Below are 15,059 nucleotides of genomic sequence, written 5' to 3' on the forward strand. Positions count from 1 at the left end.
CCCTCACTGTACCAAACTGCACCTCACTGCCCCTCACTGCCCCTCACTGTACCAAACTGCACCTCACTGCCCCTCACTGCCCCTCACTGTACCAAACTGCACCTCACTGTACCTCACTGCACCTCACTGTACCAAACTGCACCTCACTGTACCAAACTGTACCAAACTGCACCTCACTGCCCCTCACTGTACCAAACTGCACCTCACTGTACCTCACTGCACCTCACTGTACCAAACTGCACCTCACTGTACCAAACTGTACCAAACTGCACCTCACTGCCCCTCACTGTACCAAACTGCACCTCACTGCCCCTCACTGCACCAAACTGCCCCTCACTGCCCCTCACTGCCCCTCACTGCCCCTCACTGCACCAAACTGCCCCTCACTGCCCCTCACTGTACCAAACTGCCCCTCACTGCCCCTCACTGTAACAAACTGCACCTCACTGCCCCTCACTGTAACAAACTGCACCTCACTGTAACAAACTGCACCTCACTGTACCAAACTGCACCTCACTGCCCTTCACTGTACCAAACTGCACCTCACTGCACCTCACTGCACCTCACTGTACCAAACTGCACCTCACTGCACCAAACTGCACCTCACTGCCCCTCACTGCACCTCACTGCACCTCACTGCACCAAACTGCACCTCACTGCACCTCACTGCACCTCACTGTACCTCACTGCACCTCACTGTACCTCACTGTACCTCACTGTACCAAACTGCACCTCACTGTACCAAACTGCACCTCACTGCACCAAACTGCACCTCACTGTACCAAACTGCACCTCACTGCACCAAACTGCACCTCACTGCCCCTCACTGCACCTCACTGCACCTCACTGTACCAAACTGCACCTCACTGCACCAAACTGCACCTCACTGCACCTCACTGTACCAAACTGCACCTCACTGTACCAAACTGCACCTCACTGTACCAAACTGCACCTCACTGCACCTCACTGTACCAAACTGCACCAAACTGCACCTCACTGCCCCTCACTACCCCACACTGCACCACACTGCACCTCACTGCCCCTCACTGCCCCTCACTGCCCCTCACTGCCCCTCACTGCACCTCACTGCACCTCACTGCACCAAACTGCACCTCACTGCCCCTCACTGCCCCTCACTATACCAAACTGCACCTCACTGCACCTCACTGTACCAAACTGCACCTCACTGTACCAAACTGCACCTCACTGTACCAAACTGCACCCCACTGCACCTCACTGTACCTCACTGCACCAAACTGCACCTCACTGTACCAAACTGCACCTCACTGTACCAAACTGCACCTCACTGCACCTCACTGTACCAAACTGCCCCTCACTGCACCTCACTGTACCAAACTGCACCTCACTGCAGTACTCCTGAATAGCCAGAACTGATGTTTATAAAGATACACAAATACATTACAAAATCCCCTGCCAGAGTCCTGCAAGGCTCCTCTTCAGTATCTTAGCTGTTCCTAGGACTGGATCTGAATGGAGATGTCTGATGTTTCTCCAGGTATCTGTTGGAGCCACTTTGTCTTTGGATCTGGGATCCTGCCTGGTCTGGTGGATCTGGGATCCTGCCTGGTATGGTAGACCTGGGATCCTGCCTGGTATGGTAGACCTGGGATCCTGCCTGGTCTGGTAGACCTGGACCTGCTCCTGTGCTGCCATGATTAGTGCCTCTGTGCTGTCCTTCAGTCCAGTCCTCTCCAGCCATTGATAAGACTTGTTTATATCGGCCACTTCGGTGATCTGCCGGTGGTACATCCCATGCAGGAGCTTTTCCTCCCATGATGGTTCTTCCATCTCGTGTTCCTCCAGACTCCATTGTCTGAGACATTCACTAAGTGCTTCATCCCTCGGTGCCCTCTTCCTGATGTATCATAGAGCTTGGATGTTTCATCTTGGATAGTGGCCTTGATGCTCACCAGTCCCCGGCCCCCTTCTTTATGCTTAGTGTGTAGTCGCTGGACACTGGACTTGGGGTGGAACCCTCCATGCATGGTGAGCAGCTTCTGTGTTCTGACATCCGTGTTCTGAGCTTCCTCCTTTGGCCAGCTTATTATCCCAGCAGGGTATCGGATCACTGGCAGGGCGTAGCTGTTAATTGCCCGGATCTTGTTCTTGCCATTGAGTGGACTTCTCAGTACTTGCCTCAGTCGCTGCAGGTATGTAGCTGTGGCAGCTTTCCTTGTGGCTTCTTCATGGTTACCATTCGCCTGTGGTATGCCCAGGTACTTGTAGCTTTCCTCTACATCTGTTATCCTGCCCTCTGGGAGTACAATGTCCTCCGTATGGATTACCTTCCCTCTCTTTGTTATCATCCGCCCACATTTCTCCAGTCCGAATGACATTCCGATGTCCCTGCTGTAGATCCTGGTGGTGTGGATAAGTGAGTGGATGTCCCGCTCACTCTTAGCGTACAGCTTGATGACATCCATGTACAGGAGGTGGCTGATGGTGGTTCCATTCCTGGGTCGGTGTCCATAGCCAGTCTTGTTGATTAGTTGGCTGAGGGGGTCCAGGCCTCTACAGAACAGCAGCAGGGACAGGGTATCTCCTTGGAATATGAAACATTTGATGTATTCATTCATTCATTCATTCATTTTCTAAACCGCTTAATCCAATTCAGGGTCGCGGGGAAGCTGGAGCCTATCCCAGCTGGCTTTGGGCGACAGGCAGGGTACACCCTGGACAGCTCGCCAGTCCATCGCAGGGCACATTTGATGTAGACTTGTGCTATTAACTTGAAGTTGGCCTCCAGGGTGGTCTGCCACAGCCTCATTGAGTTTGCAATGAAGGCTCTTATACTGCCGTTGATCTTGTACAGCTTCAGACATTCCAGCATCCATATGTGGCATCGAGTTGTAGGCTTTCCAGTAGTCCATCCAAACGGTGCACAGGTTTGTCTGTCTGGTTTTGCAGTCTTGGGCGACGGTTCTGTCATCCAGCAGCTGGTGTTTGGCTCCTCTGGTTCCTCTGCCAATGCCTTTCTGTGTCTCTGCCATGTGTTGATACATGTTCCCACTTATTTTAGCCACTATGATGCCCGACAAGAGCTTCCATGTCATGGAGAAGCAGGTTATTGGCCAATAGTTGGATCAGACTATTCCCTTTTAGGTATCAGGACTGTCCGTCCCTTGGTCAGCCATTCAGGGTGAGTACAATCCCCGCTAATTAATGGAGTGAAGTCAGCTTCTTTAACGAGTAGGCATGGATCATGTCCAGGCCAGGTGCTGACCAGATTTTCATACCTGAGAATCACCTTAGCTGGGTTAGTGGAGAACAGCTGGTTTATTTGCCCAGCCTCAATTTCTCTTGTATATCTCCTCAGTCACACAGCCAATCATTTGAGTCTTTGGTAGCTTCCAAACAAAGACTGGCTGTACCTCTTGGGAACCCCTTTCATTGTTGTACCCCTCTGGAGTTCTTACAGATGACTAACTTTCTATTGAGTTGCGTTGATTTTGGCTTCCATCGAGCCTCCTTCTTGCCCTTCACATTGATGTTTTGTTGGCCAGACATCTCCAGGATCTCTGTTGCTATAGTGTATATCAGGTCATTGGTTTCAGTGATGGTCGCAGCGTGGATTCAAACTTATTGCTGCATTCACAAAGGCTACAAGGCTTTCTGACGGTGCATCACTTATTCTTGCCAGTCTCATAATCTGACAACTGATGTTGTCCTGAAGGCGTTACGTCAGTTAAAAGTTAAAAAACAAGACACCAGAAGATGTTCCTGATCTCTACCAGTAAAATTCCTCTGCAGTCCACTGGGCTCCATTTATCAGGTGAGTTGTTTCTGGCCTTGCTGACAGGGTCGGTTGCTGATGTTAGCAAACCTTTTCTTCAGATGATAAACATTATATTCTGAGGCAATATTTCAGGCTGGGTATATATAGATAGAGTGTATATGCTTGGTTGTCTTATTTGCCTCTGTACTGGACTATGGAGGCCCTGTAGCCACATCTGATCTCATTCAGGCTGAAATGCTGTCTTTTCACAAAGATAAGTCCAAATTAGCCTTTTAAGACAAGTGAATTTCTGCAGAAGGATGAAAAAAAGTACAAAGGAAAGGTGACTGAAACAAAACCTGGACCGACTCACTGGATGGAAACACTACAAGTGAAAACATGAAAAACAGAGTCAAGAAAAAGTTCAATCTCTGCTTTCACAGGGTGTAACATCAGGTCTGGTACAAAGATTCTGCAGTATCATGATGACTTCCATCTTCAGAATTCTGTCTGGCTTCCAGAATGTCTATCCTTCAGGATAAAATTACATTTACTGGAACCTGCATTTCCCAGAGTCCTTTGAAAGCACTTTCTCTCCAAAATCACTATTTTCTTCCCAATTACATGAATGTGATTGGATGAAGACAAGTGTCAGTCATTCTCCATCACAGATCTTTCCCTTTTTACCATGGATGATAAGTGAGATGGCTGTAACCATGGTGACATAGTGGTAATTCTACTGCCTCACATGATGAAACTCAATCATGGAAATGTGCATGTTAAATCCAGAGTTAGGAGATTTACTCTGTAGTCTCGGTTAGCATTTTGCACAGATTCACCCTTTTTCAGTGTTTTTCTCCACTTTTTATCTACTTCTGCACAAAATTACATGCCAAAAGAAGCACTCCACCACAGAACAAGAGCTGCCAATGAGTTTAAAGACAGTAGGACAGAGCTCTATTTCCCAGAGACCTCACTGAAACCCACCGAGCTACCTTCTCATGAAAACCTCCTTGCCTTGTTTCATTTCAGTTCCATGAACTTTTGACCAGATAACATCAACATCTTGATTCAAGCCTTTCTGGAGGGTTTTGTCTCCTGCAGCAGCTTTTTAAAGTGGCTATTTATAATATACTGAAGGAATTCAGGTGGAGAGAAGATTCCTCAGTTATATACGTTCCATCCTCGGTTACTTTCACACAGCAGCATCTGCTGTGATGCATCCATCTCCACTTAAGTCTTGCCACTGGTAGCTTTAATTTCAAACCAAGATGCTTTGCATAGAGTTTGTAGTTCCAGAGAAGAAAATTGATTATTTTTCGGTCAGACATTTTTGAGCAGAAGAGGTCTGATTTTTCAGACCAAACAGGCAGTAAGATGCTGCTATCTGCTGGTCATACTCCATACTACACCCATCCAATCAATCCAAATGCAATCAAATATCAATAACCATCAAATATTCATTTACTCCTTGTTTTGGACAAACCTAGCAGGGACATTGATGCAGTTTGGATGGTTGGATGTGGAAGCTCTTTCACAGCAGATACTTCTGAGGACTTTAGCTGCATCCAAGTCAGACCCGACCAGCACCTCTGTGGTGTGATCAGGAGCAGCTCGGGGGGCCAGATGTCACGCGTTGTGCGGATCGTCCCGCATTTCTATTACTTTTCACACGTCCCACAAAACGGGGCGCTATCCCGCATCGTTACGACAAACAAAACAGGCTTTTACTAACTGTGTGTGGCAAAATATGTGACGGCTGTCACATCACACCGTCTGCTGATTTGATTGACACAAGTGTCAATCAAACTAGGAGGCGGGACTTAATGCACATCTAGGATGCACCGGTGCAGCCACTAACGAAGAGAAATAGAGAAACAACTGATTGATCATGGAGGACAGGGAGACGACCACAGCGAGGAAGAAAAGGAAGTTTTGTTACAACAAAGACTGGGAAAGCAGATATTCCTGGTTAAACCTGTTCCAGGAGACTGGGATGTACTTTGTGATGTTTGTCAGAGTAATTTTTCCGTGTCACACGGCGGGGAATATGACGTGAAACGGCACCAAAAATCCGAGAGTCACATAAAAGACGCTACTCAGAGGGAGGCTTCCCAGTCAGTGGACATGTTCCTGATGAAGCCTCCACTGCTAATTCTGTTTCATTCTAGATAAGGGGAAAGGAACAAGGAAATAGTATGCAAGCTTTTACTGTTTCCATTTGTTAGAGAACTCAAATGTCACTAAAAAAAAATATATAGTAGTAGGTTGGTTATGTTTGGATTGTAATTTTATTACCAAAGAGCAGAATATAAAGGTTTTTTTTAACTTTGTCATGACAGAGCGGAGTCACACATTGTCCCACATTGTCATGGTTTTTGTCCCACATTTGGTGCGAGCAGATCTGGTCGCCCAAGCAGCGGCTTCCCCACCACCCCTACTCCTGACAGTCACTCACCACTTCGCAGACTCTGGGCTTGCAGTCGATCTGCAGCTCTTTGTGCTTCCGAAGGGCAGCTTCTAAAGACTTCTTCAGATCCAGCGCTCTCCTCAGCAGCTGCTCTTCAGCTCCAGACTTGGTAAAGACCTGAACAGACATCAGGAGAGCCGCTTGTCAATAAACAAACAAATACAACTGCCAAAGATGCCTCCATTTTACAGGAGAAGCGCCGACATTTGGTCTGCTAGGTATCTGTAGAGGCTCACCTGAACCCAGCCCTGCACAGCTGGGAGGTGTTTGGTTCTTATGACTTTGTAGAGCTCCATCGCCATGGAAACCACCGCCTCATTATCCTCCGTCTCCGTAATATGAAGACCTGAGAGTCAGAGGAAAACACAGGAACAGAATTATCACGTCTTTATTTCAGATTCATGTCAAAGTTCATGATTTCACACGGATGCTGTGATTACTGAGGAACAGGAGGAGCTCTGAAGCCGCAGACACACAGAAACGTTTGGTTCCAGACGTCCCGTCAACACAACGTGCCAACCAACTACGCATTTTCCTCATTACCGACATGCTCTACACCAATGACAGCTAAGATTCCTAAGATGTGATGATGTTTACTTTTCCAGGCTATGATCAGAACTGTATATCTGAGCAGTTTATCTGTGAAGGCATCCTGTCCCTCAGTGGCAGGCAATGCTCCACACTCCTCTTTCATCAGCAAGGGTCCAGTAGAAGACCTCCTCCACGCGTCTTTCAGCCAGAAAAACCTCTTTTAGCTGAAAGTCAGTGGTTAGTTTACAGAACTAATTGTTGGTGAATTCCTCCATCATATAAAAGCTTTAAAACTTCTTCTGCAGACAAAACCACCCAGAACACCACGCCTCAACATGTGAAGCAAAGCACAACAAAGTTACAGGGATTTTCTTAGAGGTGGCCCAGTAACATGTTCCTTCAGTCATACATCCCAGTCGCTGTGGAGGAGGCCTCGCTGTCGATGTGGAATCTTACACGATCCAACGGTCTGACAAATCATTTGCAGGACTTCTCTACAGAGCAGCTTCTGGAGTCCCACACACGTCTATTCTGTTATTACTCACACCCAGTCACACCTGTATCACCCTGATGTTTACTCCTGCTGCCCCCAGAACCGGGGGCTTGGCCTGAAAGAGGTTAAAACATATTTCACCCTCCGTCACAGCAAGAAAACCCAGAGGTCTGGGGGGGGGGGGGGGGAGAACCAGGTCCCAGAGGTCTGGGGGGGGGACCAGGTCCCAGAGGTCTGGGGGGGGGACCAGGTCCCAGAGGTCTGGGGGGGGGGACCAGGTCCCAGAGGTCTGGGGGGGGGGGGGGGGACCAGGTCCCAGAGGTCTGGGGGGGGGACCAGGTCCCAGAGGTCTGGGGGGGGGACCAGGTCCCAGAGGTACGTACCAGGACTGAGATGCAGGTCCAGACTGTAGGAATGAGAAATGAGTCCAGAGTTCCTGATAAACATTTTGTCTTCATCCTCCTGCTCCTCTTCTTTACTGCTTCCTTCAGCTTCCTCCTGCTGCTCCTCTTCCTCCTCCTCCTCCTGCTGCTCCTCTTCCTCCTCCTCCTCCTGCTGCTCCTCTTCCTCCTCCTCCTCCTGCTGCTCCTCTTCCTCCTCATCCTCCTCCTGCTGCTGCTGCTGCTGCTCCTCTTCCTCCTCCTCCTCCTCCTGCTGCTCCTCTTCCTCATCCTCCTCCTGCTGCTGCTGCTGCTCCTCCTCCTCCTCCTCCTCCTGCTGCTGCTCCTCTTCCTCCTCCTCCTGCTGCTGCTCCTCTTCCTCCTCCTCCTGCTGCTGCTCCTCTTCCTCCTCCTCCTGCTGCTCCTCTTCCTCCTCCTCCTGCTGCTGCTCCTCCTCCTCCTCCTCCTGCTGCTGCTCCTCTTCCTCCTCCTCCTGCTGCTCCTCTTCCTCCTCCTCCTGCTGCTCCTCTTCCTCCTCCTCCTGCTGCTCCTCTTCCTCCTCCTCCTCCTCCTGCTGCTCCTCCTGCTGCTGCTCCTGCTCCCCCCCCTCCCCTCCCTCTGTCTGGCGGCCCAGCAGCTGCCTGCTGCAGCAGGGTTCTCCATCATGTGAGGGCGGAGGGGAGCGCCTGCCGGTCTGGAAGTCTGAGGGGATGAAGTCGGGGAGAAGCAGCTTGATGCAGGACTCCATCTCCGTCAGCGTCGCCTCCATCTCTTGGTACGACTCTGATGAAGAAACAAGACTTGGTTCATGTTGACGTTGGGGGAATTCGTCATGACCACGTCAGGAACGCCACGGCAACGGAACTAGGTCACTGCTCGTCCACTTAGAAACCAGGGAAAACAAACATTAAATATTTAGAATAAAAATATTGATTATAGCCTCAAAATAATAAAATTAAAAAATGCAAATAGGACAAAAATCAAGCGACATCAAAATAAAAACCAAAAATATGTGAAAGAAAATCCTGGAAAGAAACCCGACCTTCCATGTGTTTGGCTGCGGCCTCCACTCTGGCCTTGTAGATCCTCTCCATCTTCCTCCGCCTCTCCTCCTCCCGCCTCCTCTCTGCAACCGTTCTGGCCTCCGCATCCTGGAAGTCCACCTGGACACATGATCCAGTCAATCCTCCGCCATGACTTCACGTTACATCTGTACCATCTGGGGCTTCCTGCCGTTCCCATAGAAACGACAAGCAGACAGGCGGGAACACCTGAGGTCTCCTCACCTTTTTCACCTGTTTGAGGAAGTGGTAGCCCAGAGCCAGTTTCTTATAAGCAGTGCCGTAGGAGGCCTGCCAGGACTGGACGGTCTGAATAGCCGAGGAGCGCAGCTTCCTGGCCACTTCCTGAGGAGGGGGAAGCGGCTGTTCAGAGTCCGTCTCCACCGTCAGCTCCAGGAACTCCTGTTGGAGCAGGACACGCCATCAAACAGCATCATTTCAAATCTAACAGGATAAAAATGCATCAATGGACGTATCAATCTAGAAATCAGGTGTCATTTTAAACTCTGAGATCAATTTCACCATCCAGCAACCAAATCGACCATCTGAAGATCAGATCTAGAGTAACAGGACTGATGACTCAGCATGATGAGCTTTCAACAGGTTTCAGTGGTTCTGATGACTGCAGTGAAGATTACAGGACTGGCAGAAATCACAGAGACGTGCAGCCAATCCAGAAGCTGCTGCGCGTCCTTCCACAGGCAGAACCACGTCACTGGTGGAGCTCCGTGGAAACACAGCGGCTCCATGGAAACACAGCGGCTCCATGGAAACACAGCGGCTCCATGGAAACACAGCGGCTCCATGGAAACACAGCGGCTCCATGGAAACACAACTGCTGTTGTTTTTGTGTTGCCCTCAATAACTCCCTGTCTCCATCCCTGAAGGCTTTCTTTTTGATGTTCAGCAGCTTTTTCAGGTCACTGGTGATCCAGGGTTTGTTATTGGGGAAGCACCTCACTGTTCTTGTTGGGACGATGCTGTCCACACAGAAGTTTATGTAATCTGTCACACACTCAGTCATGGCGTTGATGTCGACTCCATGAGGTTCACAGAGGACGTTCCAGTCTGTAGCCTCAAAGCCTCCTCTAAGAGCATCTTCAGCTTCAGCAGACCAGATTTTGATAGTCTTTGTGATGACTGGTTGCTGCTGAATGATGGGCTTGTAGGTGGAGGTGAGAAGAACCAGATTATGGTCAGATCTTCCTAAAGGAGGCAGGGCAGAACAACTGGATCCATTATTCATATTTGCATAAAATAAGTCCAACATCTTATTTTCTCTGGTGGAGCAGCTGACAAACTGCTGGAATGTTGGTAGAGTTGCAGAGAGGGAGACGTTGTTGAAGTCTCCGGAGATCGCCATGAATGAGTTTGGATGCTGTGTTTGTAGCCGAGCAACGACGGCGCTGATGACGTCACAGGCTGTGTCTGGTGCGGTACCAGGTATAATATAAACCGCTACCAGAATAACACAGGTAAACTCTCTGGGTAAATAATATGGACGGAAGCTCACAGCTAACAGTTCCATGTCCCTTGTGCATATCTTCTCCTTGACAGTAACATGTCCAGGATGACACCAACGCTGGTTAACCAGCACTGCAATTCCACCACCCTTTAGCTTTCCGCTGTGTTGTCTACTGCGGTCTGCACGGACCGTTTTAAAGCCCGGTACAGACACATTACAGTCAGGGATGTGTTCATGCAGCCATGTCTCGGTGAAGCACGTAATACTGCACTCTCTGTATTCTTTCTGAGACCTTGTTAGCATCTCCAGCTCGTCCGTTTTGTTAGCAAGCGATCTCACATTACCCATGATGACGGTCGGGAGAAATGGTTTAAAGCCTGTCACATACTCCACGAGAAGCGAGAACTTTTTTCTTGTTCTCGAGGCTCCGAGAAGAAAATGACGTCATTTTGTTCTCGCGGACGTGTTTGAGGACACTTCTTGACACACCGGGCTGGCAGAACTTTTTTTCTTGCGGGGCTGCGAGAAGTATCGTGTGATTGGTCGGACATGTGAGGTGGGCGTGGTTAACACAGAGAAGCGGAGTTGCTGCTTCCGTGTGTTTGCTGTTGCCGGCAAAACGGATTGTTTTGATAAAACAGCTGATCAAGGTGGTGAGAAAGTACCAACATTTTTACATGTGGCAATAAAACACTCGGACCCAGCCGCGTGCACGACCCGCCCTGCCGCGGACGAAGCTGCTGGTTAAGTATGAAACTAGAAACTCGGACAGCGGAAACCTCCACCAAGCACAATGTTTAAGAATCCATTTAAAACATTCCTGGATCCAAACGGTGATCCTGATCACCACCAGAATTTAATCAGTTCTTCATTTTTACATTTGCAACAACTCTTGAAATATTTATAAAAATCCGTCCGTAACCTTTTAAGTTATCTTGAGCAAAAAGACGCCGGGGGAAACAACCTCCTCGGCGGAGGTAACAACCGGGTTCATTGCACAGAAAGCAGATATCGCCCCCCGCAGTGATCCCTCCCCGCTGCAGACCTGCTTCTCGTGGAGTATGTATGGACCTGCCGAACAAGACGTTTTTCCTTGTTCTTGCAGCCTCGAGAACAAGAACTCAGTTCTTGCTTCTCGTGGAGTATTAACAGGCTTAAATCTCCATCGCTTTCTCCTCTGTCTCACTCCCGCTCTGCATCTTCTTCTCTTTCTTTTCAACTTCATCTGGATTTGATGTGTTGTTTCGCTGATAATCCTGATTTGGGAGAGTTTAGATTGTAAATCAAGTCTTTCGTTGCCATGGAGACTCATAACAAGTCTTGAAAGAGCTAAAAATATGCAGAAAAATCTTCCTTGAAGCACACCCTCTGAACCGGCATGAAATCCTCAGGAAAAAAAACCTAATTTGAGGTAACATCTATATGAGAAAAGTTTTTACTTTAAAAAAAAAAAAAAATGAAGATAGCAAGTCAGAGCTACTACAGTTTGCTGCCATCAGACAGCGCAATCTAGAATGGAATAATACAACCCCTCCCGTAGGCTGTGAGACCACAGGAGGGGGGACCCATGTTACCCTTTTGGGCTGAGCATGACCAGGCCGTATGGGCAGAGGACTGGCCACCAGGCATTTGTGTCCGTGCCCCACCCCCAGGCCTGGCTCTAGAGGGGGGTCCTGGTGACCCACATCCCGGCAAAGGAAACCTTCTCCCAATGTTTTTATTCATAATCGAGGTCTTTGAGCCGCACTCAGTCTGGTCCCTCCCCTAGACACCTGTTTGCCATGGGTGACCCTACCATGGACATAAAGCCCCCGACAACATAACTGCTAGGATCTTCAGGACACACAAACCTCTCCACCACGATAAGGTGGCGGCTCAGGGATGATCACTAGAACTACCAGACTACCGGGTCGGGATAACACATGATCATCTGCCTGTTCTGATGCTACATGCATGTTACATGATTACATGCATACTGCTTGCTGAGCCATCCTGAAGGACCCTCTCATCCAGTTTTTTACCTTTCAGATCAGGTGTCTGTTGATCCACTGAGTGCACTGAAGGAATTATATATGTAATAAATAAATAAACATATCTACATCATCAGATCATTAGACCGGTAAATGTCACTGACAGGTGACAAAGTGGGATAAATCCAAATTCTGCAACAAAAAGGATAAATTTAACACATTTAAAGCCAATATCCCTCAATAAATAACACTTGAAAGCGTATCATGTTGCAAAGCTCAGCTCCCTTTTAAGACGAGCTTTTTGTATCTTTACTTATGATAAAATCTAATCTGGCTAATCTTACAGAGGACCAGACCTGACGAGAAGCTTAAATAAAAAGCCATTTTAGGGAGACTCCTCTACGAGGCTGTTGGCTCATCCCCATGTTGCCAGGTCCAGGAAGTGTCCCTGGCTGGGAGCCTCCACACCATGGATTAAACCAAGCTTAGCTTCACCTGGAAGTTGTCCACTAACAGAGTCCTGAAGTGGTGGGATCTGGAGAAGAGCTCACTGGCTATCTGGAAAGCAGACAATCGGATCTCAGCGTGCTCCTGGTTTAACTGGGACATCACTGAGCGGTACACATGGTCGATGCAGCCATTAGAAATCCTAAAAACAAACAGATGAGAGTAAACATATGGATAATATCCATTACTGGTTTCAGTAGCAGGAACAGTGAAGATAAAATGGTTTTATGCAGAGGTGGAGATGTCAGAGATCCATCAGGACATTCTGGCTGTCAGCATAACACACTGAGAAGTCAACTCTGCCTCCATTCATGTGTCATACCTGCAGATCTTCTTTAGTGCCTTCATTTTGTCCTGGTCAAGCTGAGGTTGTCCAGATGTGGTCAGCTCCTCCACCAGCACCGACAGCTGCTCCCTGTGGGACTCCATCTCCACCGGCTGCTGTCTGTGGGACTCCATCTCCACCGTCCAGACCCTGAACGTCCAGCTTCCCTGGTGGAAGCTGCATATATAGACAACAGTTTGGGCTAAAAGCAGCTGATCTGAGGCAAACATTACACAAGTATATTTAAATTATTACATGGTTTATTCTAGTAATATCTCTGGTGGTAACTGTCTCGTCAATTCCACATTAAAAAAAAACAAGAAGAAGAAGAAAAAAACACCTGTCAGTTCCAGATTTCCTGGTTTCACCAGAATGCTAACTGTTAGCCTCTCACCACGTGTTAGCTTCTCTTAAAATGTGTTAGAAAGTTCCGAGCGTTACTTCCTGTTTGCAGCTTGATGTCCATTCAGGACAACAACCAGAAGACGAGGATGAGAGCAGTTTGGTCCCGTTTAACAAAACAACGTCCATTTATCATGACGACATCGAGCTTCACTTCCGGTACAGACTACCGTTTCCGGTTCGTATTTTCAGAAGAAAAGCTCCTTTTCTCATAAAAACATGGTGTCTCACGGAGCGTGCGCGTGCTTGCTGGCGGGGATTGGATCACTCCGACTACATTTGAAATGCTGAAAGATGGGTTAGAGTTTATTTTAAAGTTTATTAATATTACGCTTTCTGGTTAATCTTACAAAGTGTTAAACAGCAGCAGAGAAAAAAAAATCAGACAACAGCAAAAATGTAAAAGATTGAAAAACAACATTCATTTATACCAATTAAAAATGTCAGAACTTTAACAAGGCATCGAATGAAGGGAACAGTAAAAATATCCACAGTATGGATGGAGAGATTGACTGACAGAACAACCAAGCAGAAGAGATTACATGAGCGCCAGAAAGACGCACGCGTAGACCTCTGCAAATTTTTAGGGCCCTCGCACAGACTCCCTCTGCACATTTTTAGGGCCCTCACGTACACCCCCTCTGCAAATTTTTAGGGCCCTCGGGGGGCCCTGCAAGGGCACCCAAGAGACTACAGAGCTCCTTCCAAAACACAGAGGAAAACTGGGGCCCTCTGTCTGAAACTATCCACTGTAAGGCCATGGAGGCAGAAAACATGATGCAAAACCAGTTGTGCAGTCTCTTTGGCAGAAGAGAGTTTAGGCAGAGGCGCAAAATGGGCCATTTTACTGAAACGGTCGAAAACCATCAGGACTACAGTGTGGCCGTTGGAAGGAGCTAGACCTGTGACAAAGTCTAAAGATATGTGCAACCATGGGCAGTGAGGTACAGGAAGGGGTTGAAGCAAGCCAGCTGGGGATTGGTGGGTGGTCTTTTGTTGGTTGCAGGTGGGATATGCTTTGACAAATTCCTGGACATCCTGCTGCAATATAGGCCCCCAAAACCGTTGGAGGAGGGCATGTCGTATGCGAAAAACTCCTGGGTGACAGGAGAGTTTGGAAGGGTGGGCCCATTGCAGCACATCAGATCTTAAGACTGGGGAAACAAAGAGACAGTTGGTGGGGCAAGACCTGGGACCAGGTTGACCATCGGTGGCATCCTTAACTCTCTCCTTGATGTCCAGGGTTAGAGAGGCCACCAGGCAAGATGTAGGGAGGATGATTGCCGGTCCTGCAGTCATTGATATAAGTCTCCATGGCTCTTTGTTCAGGTTCTGACAGGGAGTACAGGTGTCCCTTGGATGGTGAAGGCAGAAGATCTATGGCACAGTCATAGAGGCGTTGGGGTGATGAGACATGGCCCTTGCCTTACTGAACACCTGGCGGAAGTCATGATATTCAGGAGGCCCCCTGGTGAGGTCAGCCAAAGAACAGGAACTGGAGGAGTGAAGTTGGGATGAGGCTTTGTGGAGGTGCCTCTTATGAAAGGAAGGACTCCACCCCAAAACGGCCCCAGTAGTCCAGTCGATGTGAGGGTTGTGGAGACAAAATCATGGATACCCAAGGATGAGTGGCATGCAGGCAGAGCTCAGGATGTGGAACTGGATGGGTTTCTGATGGTGTCCAGATATCAGCAGACGAACAGGAGAGATCTGATGTGT

At 48.5% G+C, this 15,059-nt stretch overlaps 1 protein-coding gene across 1 annotated transcript in view; it reads right to left on the reverse strand.

Moving 5' to 3' along the window:
* uvssa (UV-stimulated scaffold protein A) overlaps positions 1-13,438 on the reverse strand; it is a 66,216-nt gene extending 52,778 nt beyond the window's left edge. Inside the window, exons 1-9 of the mRNA XM_079249698.1 lie at positions 13,279-13,438; positions 12,936-13,115; positions 12,602-12,755; positions 8,897-9,073; positions 8,653-8,773; positions 8,161-8,393; positions 7,614-7,815; positions 6,443-6,552; positions 6,195-6,323 (exon numbers count right to left, since the gene is read on the reverse strand). Of these exons, the coding sequence (XP_079105824.1) occupies positions 6,195-6,323; positions 6,443-6,552; positions 7,614-7,815; positions 8,161-8,393; positions 8,653-8,773; positions 8,897-9,073; positions 12,602-12,755; positions 12,936-13,072 (1,263 nt within the window). The 5' untranslated portion in view covers positions 13,073-13,115; positions 13,279-13,438. The remainder of the gene's footprint in view (positions 1-6,194; positions 6,324-6,442; positions 6,553-7,613; positions 7,816-8,160; positions 8,394-8,652; positions 8,774-8,896; positions 9,074-12,601; positions 12,756-12,935; positions 13,116-13,278) is intronic.
* Positions 13,439-15,059: the final 1,621 nt, after the last annotated feature.

This window comes from Telmatherina bonti, assembly GCF_933228915.1.
Source record: "Telmatherina bonti genome assembly, chromosome: 12".
NCBI lineage: Eukaryota > Metazoa > Chordata > Actinopteri > Atheriniformes > Telmatherinidae > Telmatherina > Telmatherina bonti.